Genomic DNA, 17,247 nt, shown 5'->3' with positions numbered 1-17,247 from the left:
ATTCTTTAGTATTTATTTCTTCTAGACAGTATAAAGTTAGTAGCTATTTTATAATCTTTTAATGTTCTTCTAAATATAAGTCTTTTAATAGTAAATCTACTCCCATTTTAAGAGGACTAGCTATATATTTTAAGGTACTTAACTTATAGTTAATAAACTCTTTAATATTCTTAGTCGGCTTATTAGGTCGTTTACTATTAGGTAGCAATTATAACAGTCTATTACTTAGGCTATTTTTCTTCTCTAGTATATATCTAATATTAAAGTCTTATAGCTAGATTTATGCTAGCCATCTTATTATTAAAACTCTAGGTAAATTAGTAGCAGTATAATTTAGCTATATAACTAAGGTATTTGCGTTTATCTCTACTATAAACTAAACGCCGTATAAGCATATATAATACTTCTTTAATATATATAGTAACGCCTAATATTTAAGCTTTCTTAAGTTATATTTCTATTCCACTTAAGACTAGATACTACTCTTATACTAATACGGGTAACGGTAACCTTATATATCTAGTTATATAAGGCTATACCTTTAGCTATTCTTATACCTATTAATGGTAAAAATAATTAGCCTAGCCCCTTTAGTATAATCTAGCTAAACTAATATAGATATAGTAGTGATTATATACTTTAGAGTCTTTATAGTAATAATCTGCTCTATACCCTATATAAATGGAACGATTACTTATAGTAGTTAGAAGATTGACTTTACTTTAATCGCAAACTCTTTTACCTATATTTAGTATTATATAATAACTCCTAGAAGTACTTAGGCAGATATAACGTCTTTACAGTCTCTTTAGTAAATAATCTTTATAACCTTTATCTCTTTTAAATATTGTCTTTTTCTATTACAGCAGTAACTAATTATTATAATTTTATCTTTATAGAAGTAAGACTTTACGCCTAAGATTATACACCTAGCTTATTCTAAATCTGTAAGTACTCTGTCTAGCTATATAATATATTCTAGAATATATCTACACACTCCTAAAAGACTTTCTTCTCTATTATATACTATCTATAGGCCTTTTACTATAATATTATCTAGAAACGGTAAAGTATTGTATAGGATATATTATTCTAAGATCTTAGTAATTATCCTTATAAACTAGGTTATTAAATTTATGCCCCCTATAGGTACCATTATTTATTATAAAAGTCCTAAAGGTATTATAAAAGCCGTTGGATTTCTACTTTCTATATTAAGCTCTAATTAGTTATAGCTAGAGAAAAAGTACACTAAAGATATAACCTTATACCCTATAAACTCTTTAGAAATCTTATTAGTATATAGTGGCAGATTTATATCCCTAATAGTTACTTAGTTAATATTTATCGCCGCGTTAATTAGTTAATACTTTTTATATTCCTTCTTACTTATGAGAAACCATATAGATTTCTATATAGGCTTTTGTAATATTCTAGAGTTCCTTAAGCTAGTTATTTTTATAATATATTTATTACTTCTTCTTATAGGGGCCATAGTATAGAAAAGTTTGGTACTTATTATACTTTATATAATACGGTCTTAATCTTTAGTAGTAGAGTTATATTTTTACTAATATAACCCTTTTTAAAGAACTCCTATACTAGAGCCTCTTCCTAGTTAAATAGCATAGCCTTAAGGATCTCTTACTTTTTTGGCTAAATATCTCCTATAATTATACGCTCTAATTATTCTAGCTTTAGTTATATTCTATAGGCCAGCTTAGTATATCGCGGCTTAAGGAAATAATTATATAGATTAAGAGGTAATTCTTAAATAAACGCCTTCTATTAACGTAAGGCTACCTCTTGCTCTTCTATTATATCTCCTATAACTATTCTATTTAGTACTAATAAATTAACTAGGTGCCAGACTTTATCTACCTTTAATTTACATATAGTTACGACATTTATAGCGTTTTATTAGGCCTTACTTTAATAGCTTTCTATTTATATTATAAATAGATCCGTTATTTTTAATATTTAATATATAAGGGACTTAGCCTTTACTTTAAATACTAGCTTCCAATTCGTTCTTAGATGTCTCTTTAAAACTTCTCTTAACGTTTTACCATTAAGCTCTCTCTATTTAAAGTTATATTCTTTTTTTTACTAATAGCTCTGTTTAGCGGATATCCAAAATAGTAAGTATTTATATTGCAGTTATACTTTATTTCCCTCTTCACTCCTAATATCCTTCTTATTTTAATATGCTAGGTTATAAGTAACCCTAGATATAATCCTAGCCGTTATACTAGTTATATATTTCCCAAACTATTATTTACACTAAGGCCTTTATCTAGTTTAAAGAATATTATATCCTTATAGGACGTTAACACCCTTATTTTAACTTTACTATCTTTTAATTAACTAATATAAGATACTTAACCTATTATAGTTTGTTTCGTTACTAGTTTAGCCTTCATTAACTATAGCTTACTAAGTATTACTTTATATAATATTTCTTTAATAGCAATAAATATTATAAATATTAAAACGTTACCTATTACTATGGAGACCGTATATACTAGCTTAATAAACTTAAACTAAGTTCTATTAGTAGATACTAAATACGCACCCTATAGTTATAAGGGTGGACTTAATATTAGTAAACTATATTATAGAGCTACGCTTTCCTTAATAAGGTTAAGCTTTATTCCAGAGTTAATTAAGTATTTAGTCCTTCTGTCTCTTATCTACGCTTTATTTTTAGGCATTTTCTTTAAAACTGGATAAATCCTACTTATTATTTAATCTAGTTTACTTTAGCAGTTATTAAGCCGGATTAATTAGTATAGAACATTAAGTATGCTAATACTATAGATACCTTAGCGTCTTATTACTTCTATTAGTAAGGCTCTATAAAGGGTAGTAAGAGAGGCTTAAAGAATAGCTTTATAACTTTAAGTATATATCCTTATTATAAGACACCCCCATAACACCTTATATACGTCTACCTATTTCTACTAACTTAGCAACTAGAGACTAACCACGAGATAGTAATCTAATAGTAATCTATAGTAATCTAATAGCATTCTACCGTATTCTACTATATTCTACTAAGTCCTACTAAATTCTACTAAATCCTGCTAAGTCCTACTAGGACCACTACCTAAATCCTATTTTACTTTATATACGTATTAACTAAGCAACTAAGCCTATAATATATACCCTTTCTTTTTATTTCCCTACCTTTTTTTCTTATATAACGTCTTAACCTACTTATACAGTTTATATATATAGCTTAATAATATCTACCTTGCTATATATTATCGCCGCTTATACTTACTTCGTAACACTACGTTATATTAACTTTTTTTTTTTATATCCGTTGTATTATACTATATATAATACTGCGCATGCAGCCTCTAGGCTATGGCGCTATAGTTCTATATACATAAATCCTTTCTAGGCAGCTTAATATGTACTAGTAGCTATATTCTAGTAGTTTATAAATCCCTAAGCTAGGGATTTACAGCTTCCTAATAAGATACTAGGTTGCTAACAACTATTAGGTAGTAAAAAAACGATAGGAAAATAGAAGAAAAAATTAGAAGAAAATTATAAATAATCCTAACGCCTGTCCCTATCCTTTTTATAGTTTATTTCTGTCCTTTTGCTTTCTATGGTCTATCTACTAGGACTTTAGTAGGAGTTACCTCCTTCTAGAGATCCTTCTGCTCTTAGCCACTTCCTAGTAGCTATTTTTGTCCTACTTAAGAATAGAAAAAGCGCCCTTCTTCCTTTCTTTGTACAAAAAAGCTTCTCTAAGGAGAGAGAAGAGCCTATTTATTTTTGCATTTCCTTTTTATCTTCCTAATATAGTCTGCATTCTAGTAAGAGGTGCGTAGGGGTTTGTACTGCGGTACAGTCCTTAAAGCATCTACCTTCTTTATCCTTCCCTATTGTTTTAGAGAAGGATTTAAAGAAGCCTTTTCCTAGTTTTAGTTGGAAGAAAGCTGATTATAGCTTTTTAGGATATTTATCCTTAGTAGCTTTAAAAGAGAAAGGGTAGTTTCCTTTACAGATTCTAGTATAGTATTTTCCTTTGCTTTTNTTCTATTGCCAATTGTTTTTCCACTATTCTAGTATCTTTTCTCTTGCTTATTTCCCTAGGTGGGCTAGGGAAAAATAAGAAGATTGTATTTTTCTTCTAGAGAGGCCCTTTTTAGCTAGTTTATCTGCTATTTCATTTCCGTAAATTCCTAGGTGGTTAGGGACCTAATAGAAGTTAATAGAGATATTCCTACTAGCTAGATAGGAACAGCTTTGCGTGATTTTAAAGACTAGTTCTTGCCCTCCTGTAAGAGAATTAAGCTGTAATCTTTTAATAGCCGCTTAGCTATCTATAAAAATATAAACCTGTTTCTCTTCTAGTCTTTATTATTTTAGGTGTTCTAAGGCCCTATAGACTGTATAAAGCTCTACGTCTATAATTTCCATATAGGGCCCTAGATTCCAATTTGTTGCATATTTAATCCTATTTCTCTCTCCTATTTTATATACGGCTGCTATATTTAATTTATTATCTTTAGAGCCATTTATATAGTATATATCTACTAGGTCCCACTTTAGGGATTCTTGTAAATTTTCTACTAGTCTTAGATGTTCTTATACAGCTTCTTCTTTACTACCATTAGAGATAGAAAAGAAAGCGGGAATAGGAGGAGACCACGTTTTTTGCCAGTCTAGAGAGACTCCCTCTATATTCCAATTTTGGATTAGCTTCTAAACTCTAGTAGTTAGAGATAGTAGCTGTATTTTTGGCTGTAAGAGGTACTTTATAGTAGAGTTTTTAGGGCTAGAATTAGAGCTAGAACTAGCTGCTAGTTCATCCCTATCTTTATTAACCTCTTCTATATAGGCCTTTTTAATTGCGTGATTTTCCTTAAATTTTAGGATTCTTAATACGTAGTTATTACAAAGCTTTTCAAATCTAATTCTAGGGGGAGGAGTAGAAGCTTTAATCTCTATAGCTTGGCTTAGAGATCCTCTAAACGCTCCTAGAACTAGTTTTAGGGCCTCATTTTGTAGAGATTAGTACTTAGCTAGTAGGTAGTCTCTAGATTTGCTTTTCCACTAGCATTATACTCCGTAGTCTGCTATAGTAGTAACGCAGGCTATATAGAGTTGTTAAAGGGCTTGTAGGGATAGACCTCTTTATATATTGCCTAGTCTTCTAATTAAATAGAAGGCTGCTTTTGCTTTAGAGATTTTTATTTCCATATATTGTTTAAAAGTAAGCTTAAAGTCTAGGAATACTCCTAACCACCTAACTAGGGGTTTAGGGGATATTTCTACGTCTCCTAGCTTTAGCCCTTCCTCTATAGTAGTACGCTTATTATAGAAGTGTATAAGCTCTATTTTGCCAATATTAAAGCTAATAGCAGCTTCCTTAGCTTTAGATATTAGCTCTCGCGCAATCCTCTCTGGCTTTTTATAGTTAGATTTAGTAGAGTTTAATATAACCGTAATTGCAAAATCGTCTATATAGCTAAGGGAGTAGGCTCCTTCTGTCTCTAGCCTATAGATATTACGTAGATATAGTAGAAATAAGATAGGGGATATAGGCGATCCCTATAGTATCCCTATTTCTAGTTTTACTTTTTCTTATATTTGCCTGTTAAAGGAGAGCTGTATCTTTCTATTACTTAGGAAAGTAGCTACCTATTATGTAAACGCTATAGGTAGTCCTAGTTCCTTATAGATAGATAGAAGCTGGTTTTTAGAGACATGGTTAAAAGCCCCCTTTACGTTTAGGGATAACGTAGTAGCTATCCTTTGTCTAGCTTTTTTCCTACTATTTTTAGATTGTATATTATTTAGAAGTAGTAAAATTACATCTATTACGGACCGCTGTCTTCTTCCTCCTAGTTGTAAATCTTGAAGTAAGCTAGTAGTACTAGCTAGATATCCTAATCTAGTAGTGAAGATCTTCTCTAAAGTCTTTCCTAGGCAGTTTAATAGGGAGATAGGTCTATAGGACTTTGGTAAAAAATAGTCGTCCTTATTTACTTTAGGAAGAATAACTCCTCAAGCTTCTCTTTATACCTTTGGCTAATAGCCTAAAATAAATAGGATCCTATAGATCCTATATAGAAGATCTTCTATAGTAGGGTAGGCCTTTTATAGAATTGCGAAAGATATACCATTTAGCCCTAGAGCTTTTTTATTAGAGCTAGAGAGAAGTGCTTATTTGACTTCTATTCTCTTTAGTTCTGGCCATTCCCATTTACTATCTATAGTATAGTCTTTCCACTCTATAGGGCTAGTAGAAGGGGGTTTTAGGAATAGAGTAGTTATAAAAGCTTTATATTGGTTATCGAAGCTTTCTACTAGTCTAGTAGTCCCGTCCTTACTATACTATAGACTAGGGATTATTCGCAGTGTTCTCTCCTTTATATATTTTAGGGCAGTAAAGACCTCTTTTCCTTATGCTTTTTCTAAAAAGCTATTCCAGCAGCTAGTCTTAGCTTCTCTTATTACGTAAAAGTATTAATTTTTAGCTTCTTTATAGGCTTCTAGTCTAGAACTTCTATTAGGTTATTTCTTATAAAGTCTTCCTAATTTTGCTATTTTTTGTCTTTCCTTTAGAAGCTCTTTATTCTACTATAGTTTAGAGAATTCGCAGGTTCTAGATCTAGGGATAGCTTTCTCTACTACTAGCTTTATACAGCTAGTAAGATCTATTACTAGATTATCTACTAGTGTACTTAAGCTTCTATCCTTAAGTCTATNNNAATCTTCTAGGGAGGCTAGGGGACCTTTTTCTCCTATCTCTATATAGGGGTTTTCTCTAACTAGTTCTTCTAAAACTAAAAGCTTTACTTCTAGTTCTAGCTCTAGAACTTATTCTTTTANGGANGTAGAGAANAGTTCCCAGTTTGCCTTTTTTATAGAGAAAGGNGTTTCTTAAAGAGGGTTTAGGTATCTTTGCGTCTCTCTAGTGAATAAAGAGAATGCTATAGTCTTATNATNAGATCCTNTTTCTTCTATTATAGTCCAATTATCCCAGGTATTTTCTTAAAAGTTTCCTAAGTAGAAGGCTAGGTCTATAATAGACTTTTCCCTTATATTAGATCTATAAAAGGTCCCTTNCTGTTNNTCTGAATTTAGTANTTNGNAGTTGTATTTNTCTAGCCAGTCTACTAGTTCTTTAGCCTCCCTAGTTNGGTTCCTAGCTAGCGCGTTCCACCGTTTNTAGTGTAGGTTATAGTCTCCTATTAGTATAAAAGGGAGGTCTATTTCCAGTTCTAGAATGGCCCTAGAGATAGTAGTTATACTACTTCTTTAGGTTCTAGAGTTTTCGTCTAGTTGTCTCTNATTNTAGACATTAAACAGTAGAAATCTTTNNAATTGGCCATAGATTTCTAATGCTATAATATCTGTATCTTTNCAGATATCCTCCCTATTTCTATATTNTAGAANNCTAGAACTAGTTTTNCTTATATAGATAGCTACTCTANGTCGAATAGCTAGATTACTAGGGAGGATAAGGTTAAATGCAGGATATAGAATAGAGAAGTAGGATTCTTTTTGTCTGTCTTTCCAGGTACTAGGTTCTTGTACTAGGATAATATCTATTTTTCTTCTAAATCCTATTTCTAGTAGGGTTTGCTGTACTTCTTATCTTTTTCCTACGTTGTGTTATATAAAGGAGATTTCTCCCCTAGCTTTAGAAGCTAGAGAGATCTCTACTTCTTCCTATATAAATCCTTCTAAGCTTATACTCATTTATGTACTAGTTTAGCTGCTTTAAGAGACTTGCAGTCTTTACTATTAGCACAGTGTTTTTCTTTATAATTGCTATAAAGAGGGGTAGTATACTTGTAAGGTCTACCTATTATATTATAAATAGAACAGGAGTGGTTCTTAGATAGATATGCCGCTGCATAGAATCGATAGGCCTTAGTAGAGCATCTATCTCCTATATGGCTAAATTTTTGGCAACTTATACACTGTGTAGTAGGAAAGACTTTTAGGTATTTAACTACCTTAGCAGCTACCCCTGCAATTAGGATTTCCTTCTACTTAAGGATTTCCTATCTTTTCTCCTCGTTTTCTATAGCAAAAACTATAGAGCCGAACCTAGTTTATAGATTATATCTCTTTTCTCTAGATAAGATCCATCTAGGTAGTCCCTATATTCTAATAGGATTAAAGGTCTCTATTTCTTCTTTTAGAAGTTTAGAGCCTCCTTCTCCTAAGAAAGGGGAGATAGGGACGCTATAAGCTACTACCTGAGCCCAGGGCTCTAGTTTTTGTTCCCTTTTAAAAGAGAAGCAGTTAGACCAGATTTCCTTATATTTAACTAGAAACTCTGTATTATATTCTTCTATAGTTATAAGAAGAATATTCTACTTTTCTCTAGTTCTAGCTATGGTAGCTATTACTAGCTTCTTTATTTGTAGTTTAGATACAAATAGTTAATTGACTTAATTTTGTAGAGAGAAGACATCTAGAGGCTAGTCCTTTTGGTCTATAACTAGGACTAGTCTCCTTTCTTATAACTACTTCTTTTTTCCTCTAGTAGAGGTAGTGCTAGTAGAACTAGTAGGGGGAGAGGAGGAGGTAGTAGAGGAAGAGGTAGTAGAAGAAGAAGGAGCAAAAGTAGAAGAAGAGAGGCCCTTCTTTAGCTTCTCTGCGTAGGTTTACGTTTTTAGGGCTACCTCCTTACGGAGAGCTCTTACTTCTTCTACTAGTCCTTTTAGGACATCTCTTTCCTTTCTTTCCTTTTCCTTTATAAAGGGATTTTCTCCTACTAGGACACTCTATACGTAGTCCCCTAGTAATTTAACTTGCTCTTTTTCTTCTTCTTCTTCTTCTTCTTTTAGCCCTATATAGGCCTAGTTTAGGTTATATAGAGCCATTTATAGGTGCTGTTTTGGAGAAGAGGTAGAGAAAGGTATCCCTTAACCCGTTAATTCGCGTCCAACGGTTATCGATAAAAGCTAGCCAATCAATCGAGCTGAATTTAACGCCCGTACTGAGAAATACGAAGCTTTTAATTAGGTGCACGCGTTATTTTGAAACCGGTGTTCGCGCATGGACCACTTCTCGTTGGACGCTAACGGGTTAAGGGATACTAGCCGAAATAGGCTTAGGTATTAGTAGCCTTCTTCTTTAGTTTTAGTTCTCTTTTCTATTTTCAGAAGAAGATTGCCTTCTTTTCCTTCTATTCTTTTTCTCTACGTCCTCCCTAGATGGGCAGGGAGAGGGCGGGAGAGAAGAGAAAGAGAAGGTAGGTGAGGTAGGTAAGGTAGGTAAGGTAGGTAAAATAGCTAAGAGTTTGTCCTCGCTTGTCTCTATAGTGTCTTTACCTCTAAAAGGCTTAGTAGCCTAAGGTTCTCCTATCCCAAATAGGCTAGAGTAAGAGGGGAAANNGAAAGTGAATTCNTTATNANTTNTCTCTNTATTATTNTCTTTAGGAGGCTTTTTAGGCTTAGTAGCCTNAGNATTCTTTAANATTTTATAGGGGGGTTTNCTAGTTTTTTNAGTAGATAATAACCTCCTTAGGTCTTTTATCTCCTAGTCCTAAAGGTGAAAAACTAGGCAAAAAGCCTTGCTAGTTTTTACTATCCTTTTTTACCTTTTCTCCTTACTAATCCTACTAGAGGATTTCTAGGGAGACTAGGCTAGAAGGTAGTAGAAAAACTAGCTAAAAAAGACTAGCGTAGTTATTTTCTTTTCCTTTTAAAAGTAGAAAAAACTACTAAAAAAAAGGACTTATTAGGCTTTTGCTAGTAGAAAAGCCCTAAAGGTAATCCTCTTCTTACTAAGGAAAGTCTGACTAAAAGAGATATAGAAAAGTACCTACACCCCCTATTTTATTAGGCTTTTACTTTCTATAGAAGAAAAACCTAGAAAAAGTCTATATTTTATAGTTTTAGTATTAGTAGTGGTGGTAGTAGTAGTAGTTTTAGTGTTCTTGTCCGTGCTTCGCTTATACGCTAGGGCCCCTTTTACTAAGGCCTCTATTGTAGAATAAAAGGGGGTAATAAGGGAATAAGTCTACCTCTAGCTCGCTAGGTAGGCAGAATTAGGTCTTAGGAGTTAGGAAAACGATAGTTTTTAATAGTAAGATAGGTATGCGTAAGTTTGGAAGTGCGGCGCCACCTTTTGGTAAGGTTGCATGTGCGGTTTTTTGCATCAATAGCGTTAGTAGTAAAAAAGGCGCAACGTAATGTTATGGGATAAGGGGTAGTGGCTACAAAGCGTATATATTTGAGGAGTCTATAAGACGTTACGCGATCAATTGTAAGGGTTGTTATATTAACTACCTATACTATTATTAATATATAAAACAAAGCTAAAACTCTTATAACAGCCGCTAGTATTATATCCACACTTTAAGAATTATTAGTAGGGATATAGAAGTCTTTTATAGACTCCCTTATATAGAACTAAGCTATTTTAAATTAATAATAAGCCAAATAAGAACTACGACACTAGTAATTAATTAAGGATCTTTAAAAAAAATCTGTATCCTTAAGATACCTACGCTAGGACCTTAAGACTAAACGCTATCTCTAGAGATAAATACGCGGAACGTAAGCCTTAAAACTATAATAGTCTCTTACTCTAAGCCAACTACTATACTGTAATAATCTAAACGGCTACTAAATCCCCTAGTATTTACTAATAAATAATAAAAGCTCTAATTATTTTTAAGCTAGCTTAAAAATAAGCTAACTAGTAACGCTAACTACTACCTAACTAAAGCTAACTAACTCTGTTACGCCTTAAGCTAACTAGAAAAAAAGGCAGCTAACCTTATTAAACCGTTTTAGCCGAACTTAGTATAAAGCCTAGTTATACTTCTTAAAGCTATATATAGTAACCTAAACCGCTAACCTACTGTTTAGAGGAAAATAAACTATATAGCTTAAAAAACAAAAAGTTTCCTAGTACACTTCTCCAAATTTAACTATTACGTAAAGGAAACTGGCTAGAACAACTCTGTACTAGTTAATAGCTTTATTAAATCTCTAAGCCCTAAACTAAAGCCTCCCTAATAGGCGTAGACCTACTAGGAGCTCTTAATGCTTATATAAACGTTATTAATAAACGGTATAATAATATACTACGCCTAACACCAAAACACGCTCCTTAATACAATATAATAGCCCCGCAAACGTCTACTAAGTTATCTTAGCTTAAGTACCCTAACGCCCTAGATATCTATATAATTAGAGCTATACTACTAACGTGACTTGCTAAACAACCTAAATATATAATCTTCGCTATTACTATAGCTAATATTAAAAAGGCCTTAGTACTAAAGAAGCACACCGACCCTGATATAAAGGTACTAGTAGAATACTATAACCGCCTAGAGGTATTCTTATGGAAGGAAGCTAATAAGCTACTAGAATACCGATTATATAACTATAAGATTATACTTAAAAGAGGAAAGTAGCCTAGATTTGGACCCCTATATAGGATATCCTAAAGCAAACTTTAAGTGCTATAAAAGGATCTAAACAAGAACCTAAGCAAAGGATTTATTAGAGTAAGCTCTTTACCTATAGCCGTATTAGTAATCTTTATTAAGAAACTAGGCAGCGGACTATACTTTTACGTAGACTACTAAGCTCTTAACGCCGTTACTATTAAAAACTAATATCTAATCCCGTTAATATAAGAGACGCTAAACTAATTAAGTAAGGCTTGCTTTTACATAAAGCTTAATATTATCTCTGTATTTAACAGCCTCCGTATTATAGAAGAAGATAAATAATTTACTGCATTTTGTACCTAATACGGATTATTTAAATACTTAGTAATACCCTTTAGCCTCACAAACGCTCTAAGCTTGTTTTAACATTATATAAATAATACCCTACGTTCCTACCTAGATATTTTCTATACTGCTTATATTAACGATATCCTAATATATAGTAATGACTTAACCAAATACCGGAAATATGTTTATTTGATTTTATAAGCCCTATAAGGAGCTAGTTTATAATTAGATATAAATAAATACAAATTCTATAAAATAAAAGTTCTATTATGGTGGTGTAGATTAGACGTCGCCTACTGTTTTGGCATTTCCTGTATATATTAAGCCTTTGGCTTCTCTCCTTCTCTCTATTACGACCTACCGGAATACATTCTTTCCTTTCTTCTTACTGACTGCTTTCCTACTAATTGATTACGACTAATGACCGACCGACTAACCGACCGACCGACAGATAGACAGCATTGTGACTTTCCTATCTAAGAGTGGTCGTACCCTCCCACACTATACCTTAGTCTTCTTATTTTTATAAATAGTATATAAATAAACCTAAAAAAAGTTAAAGTAATTATAAACTAGTAAAAACTTAAAAATGTTAAGAATATAAAAGCCTTTATAAAATTTACCAATTTCTACTAACGGTTTATTAATAACTTCTTTACTCTAGTTTTACCCCTTATAGCTCTAACCTAAAAGGATAAAGCCTTTATCTTTAATAAGGAATATAAAAAGGCCTTTACTTACTTAAAGGTTATATTTACTACTATACTTATACTTTAATACTTTAACCTAGAATGAATAAGTGTTATAAAAGCTAACTTATCTAATTATATTACTAAAGGCATTCTATTTTAATACAACGAAGAAGTATTATACCCTATAGTATACTTCTTAAAGTAACTAAGCCTTGCTAAATATAATTATAAAATCTACAATAAAGAATTACTAGCCATTATTAGATGCTTTAAGCAATAGTAACCTAAACTAAAAGGCGCCGGATTTCTAATTAAGGTCCTTAGTAACTATAAAAACCTATAGTACTTTACAACTACAAAATAGCTAGGTTATTATTAGGCCTACTAGTTAGAATATCTATCTTATTTCTAATTCTCAATTATATACCGCCTAGGCGTTTAAGGTTAAAAGCCTAATACCCTAACTTAATACTTATAAGACGTGCTAGCTCTAAAAAAAGCGTGCTCTTATTAAAATCAGACCCTACTTTACCCTAAATTATTTAACCCTCTTACTAAAGATCTTACGGTATACGTCTTTAAAATAACTAATTAATTAATTAAACAGATTATAGTTAATAAATACCTAAATAATAAGTTTATCTAAGAGACGCTTAAGCTAATACAAGAGAGCGTTAGACGCTTTAAAAAGATTTCTTTAAGTAAATATAAAGCCTGCGGAAACCGCTTATATTACTAAAACCGCCTAGTTATACCTAACTATAACGAACTTAAGCTTAAGCTCCTTAAATATATATATAATCTACTAATAGCTAGCTATAAGGGATATTATTATAAATACCTTAGGTTGCCCTTAGGATAACCCCTAAACGCCTCTTAAATAGTTACCTATTACGTACTAGAGGTACATACCCGTATTATATAGTCTCTATAATCCTAAAGGCCTTATCTCCTTAAGGATTTATCTTTCTTACTAATCTATCCTATTCTACAATCGTGTCCTTATAGCCCCCTATCTATATAGTCCCCTTACATTTAAATCCTTCCTACTCCTTTTTAGAAGGGTAGTCGGCTTTAAGGACTAGATTATTAATTTATATCTTTTGTTTATAACTACTATTCTACCTTAAAATCTTATAATAACCTAAATGGAAACTCTATGGACACCTTATAGAAAGCCGTCGCGTAAAGGTAGGAAGGTCCCTCTAATAGCAAGAGATTGCAATAATATAACCCTCTAGGTAAGATGGCTAAATAAGCCCTAATACCTAAATACTTTAGAAGCTTAAAGACTCTTATATACCTACGGTTACCACAAAAAAAAATATAAACACCCTCTATAATGGTTGCAACGCTACTAAAAAGTAACTAGAACCCCTCTAGCCCTACTTAGGCTAATTAAAAGATTAAGCGCTAGAGGTAACCCTAAGATCTTCCCTTAAGCTAGAAATACTAAAGGAATATACTAATATATTTAACTAGGGACCTAACTAGAACCCTTCTAGAAGACTACCGGCCTATAATTAGTATAGTAGTGGTGCATAAACTGCTTATAAGCTAAGTGGGCCTACCCCTTTAGGAAATTAAACCTAAACACTAACTTAAGACCTAAAGCTTATTAGGAAACCCGCACTAGCCATTAGTATTAATACTACCTCTATAGTAAGAGCTTCCCTAGGCCTAAGTTTAGAAGGTTAAGAGCCCTATACTAATCTCCTTTAAGATAGATATTAGGAAGCTATTATAAGGCTCTTAGAAGCTATATAGGAGAAGGCTATTAATAAATATATTAGAACCCTTTAAGGGTAAATCTATATCTAATAGGGTTTAATCTAAGCTAGGTAAATTGTTTTACAACCTAGTTAAGGTTAAGGGCTTTTTAAAAGCTATTTAATACCTATCTAAAAAGATATAGAAGACTTAAAGAGTTATTTACACTATAAATAGAAAAAGGATATAGACTAATTAGTTAAGGCCTCTAGTAGTCTAGAACTCCGCTATAGGCCCAACGCCTAATAGTTAGACAATTGGGTTTATAAGGTAGATAACTTCTTTAAAATGCTAATAATATAAGATAATAATAAAGAGCGTATACACTAGATTATTAGTAAGATTAAAGACCGATTACTAAACTAAATTGCATTTAATTAGCTTAATAAAGAGTAAATTACTATATAGCTATAGCTATAAACCTTTCTAAAAATATAAACTTAAGATCTATATATTATATAATATAATAATATAGAGCTATTCTAGAATAAGATATAGCTTAACCACTATAACTTCTGCTAGTTTATAAACTTTATAAAAACTCGTGCTTAATAGATAAATCTAAAGCCCTTTAAAAATAAGGACGGTAGTATATATAAGAAGAAGAAGACTAGGTTTATCTAGGGTAGAATTAAGCTAGCAACTTATAATAAAATAAAGCGCGTAGGAGCCCTATTGCGGATTACTATATATATAGATTTTAAATAAGTAGTTCTAAACGCTAAAGATATGGTAAAACACTAGACCTCTTCTAGTAGAAAGCTAGGGAGTTACTAAAAGCGCGGGCACTTTAATAGTAATATAGGGTAGACCTAACCTTTAAAGAAGCTATTCTTAAAGAGAACTTTAAAAGGATTAAAGTTAGGAGCCTTAAATAATATAAAAGACTTCTAAGGTTAACCTAATATCTGTTTAGTACCTTTATAGAAACACATTAAAAAGTTAAGAGACAACTTTAAAGGTGGATTTTATTAGAAAAATAAGTAAGGTAATAACCGCACTAATAATTTAAAAAAAGAAAAGCCCTAGTTATAGACCTCTCCTGGCTATAACTAGGGCAAGATATAAAAGGAGAGACTCTCTATATCGCCATTAAGCTAGAAATAATACTCCCTATAGATAAGATACGTTAGTTCTAAGCACTATATAATAGTAGCGCTAAAATTAATTTTATATAATATAATTTAGTAAAAAAGCATAAACTTACCCTATTATAAAGGTGGCGGAAACCTATTATAGGCTTCCTAAATAAGTATTAGATTAAACTATATAGTGCTTATAAGCTTATAGTGTTAGTAGCTAACATATATAACCGCACTAAGGTAGTTAGCCCGCAACCCTTTTAGGCGGCTAACTTTATAGGTTATAACCTTATCCTTAAATACCCTTAGCTTATATAAGTAGATTTTAAAATATACTTTAAGATAGGAGCCTTTAAATAGTAGAATAATAAAGATTTAAAAGGGTGTATATTACTAATAAGCCTAAAGAATATCTTAAAGTATATAGTCCTAAGTAAAATAGTATACGCTTTATACCTAAAGGAGTATTAGATCTAACCCCTATTTAATAGTCAAATAGGTATAAAGCTTAGTATAAGTAATAACCCCTTTATAGTAGAGACCCTATAGGGAACTATTAAATAGGTCGCGGAGATATTATAGGGAGGCGGCAATTTTAAGAATCTTATAAGATACTTTAACTGTTATAGGTTACTCTAGCTTAAGAAATACGCGGAGAGTATACTACGGCATCTTAAACATTATATTAAAGAATTCTCTACCCTTTACTGGCTACTATATAAAACGGTTTAATATATAGTGGCAACTATATATAAATAACTACTATAGTATATAACGCTGCCCGTAAGTATTTTAAGGGAGCTTTAGAATCTACCTAATAATAATATAGAGGATAAACGTAACCCTAATTTATTAAATATTCTAGTAGGCCTAAGGGACTTACTAAGGGTATTTTTAAGTAGAAGAGCTAAAGTCCTACTATAGAACTTAGAGTATAATTATATAATTAATTTAGAAGAAGGTAAATAACTACTAAGCCTTTTTATCTATAACCTCTTTTATAAAGAGCTTAAGATCCTATAGGAGTACCTTTATGGTTTACTAAAAAGGGGTAGATTTAGCCTAACCAGTTGCTAACAGGTGCGCTAATTCTGTTTGTTTTAAAACTAGATAGAACTATAAGGCTATATATAGACTATTGCGGTCTTAATAAGATTATAATTAAAAACCGTTACCTACTACTACTAATTAGTAAAATGCTAGATTAACTATTTAGGGCGAAGATTATTATAAAGCTAGATTTATAAAACGCCTATTATAGGCTCTGTATTAAAGAAGGGGATAAATAAAAGACCGCTTTTAAGACCTAATACAGCCACTTTAAGTATCTAGTAATGCCTTTTAGGCTGGCTAACGCGCCTATAATATTCTAATTATATATTTATAAAGCCTTAGGGGGACTAGTTAACTATATATACGTTATCTATTTAGATAATATCCTAATTTACTTAGAAGATAAGGATTAGTATAAGCAACACGTCTGCGAAGTGCTGGAATATTTAGATAATTAGGGCCTCTACGCTAAGGCGTTAAAGTATATCTTTAATACTAAGTAGGTTAAGTTCTTAGGTTATATTGTAATACTTATAGACGTGGTTATAAACCTAATATAGGTATAGATAATCTAAGAGTGGCTAAAGCCAGAGAGCTATTAAGATATTTAAGTATTCCTAGGCTTTACTAATTTCTATAGGCGCTTTATTTATAACTACTTAAATATTACCTAATACCTATTTAACTATATTACGGAAGCTTCCTAAGACTTAACCTAAGGAGTAAGAAGCTTAAAGGTAGTAAGGAAGAAAACTAAAAAGAGACTAATAAAATGGTATAAACTATAGTTATAGCCTAGAAAGGTTTAGGAGGCCTTTTAGGAACTACGCGTAAAGTTTATAAAAGCTCTATTACTATAGCATTTTAACCTAGATTAGCTATTAATAATAATTACTAATATATTAAA

The 17,247-nt window shown here is 31.7% G+C and overlaps 1 protein-coding gene across 1 annotated transcript; it reads left to right on the top strand.

Annotated features, from left to right (window-relative positions):
* Positions 1-11,476: 11,476 nt before the first annotated feature.
* On the top strand, positions 11,477-16,495 carry K441DRAFT_576358 (uncharacterized protein; the record flags this gene model as incomplete). Its single annotated transcript, XM_067644198.1, has 2 exons — positions 11,477-11,509; positions 16,349-16,495. Coding segments are annotated over 2 exons (180 nt in total), but the record flags the coding sequence as incomplete, so codon positions are not given.
* Positions 16,496-17,247: the final 752 nt, after the last annotated feature.

Source organism: Cenococcum geophilum, assembly GCF_001692895.1.
Source record: "Cenococcum geophilum 1.58 unplaced genomic scaffold K441scaffold_41, whole genome shotgun sequence".
Classification (NCBI taxonomy): domain Eukaryota; kingdom Fungi; phylum Ascomycota; class Dothideomycetes; order Gloniales; family Gloniaceae; genus Cenococcum; species Cenococcum geophilum.
This window is presented reverse-complemented; position numbering and strand designations above follow the sequence as displayed.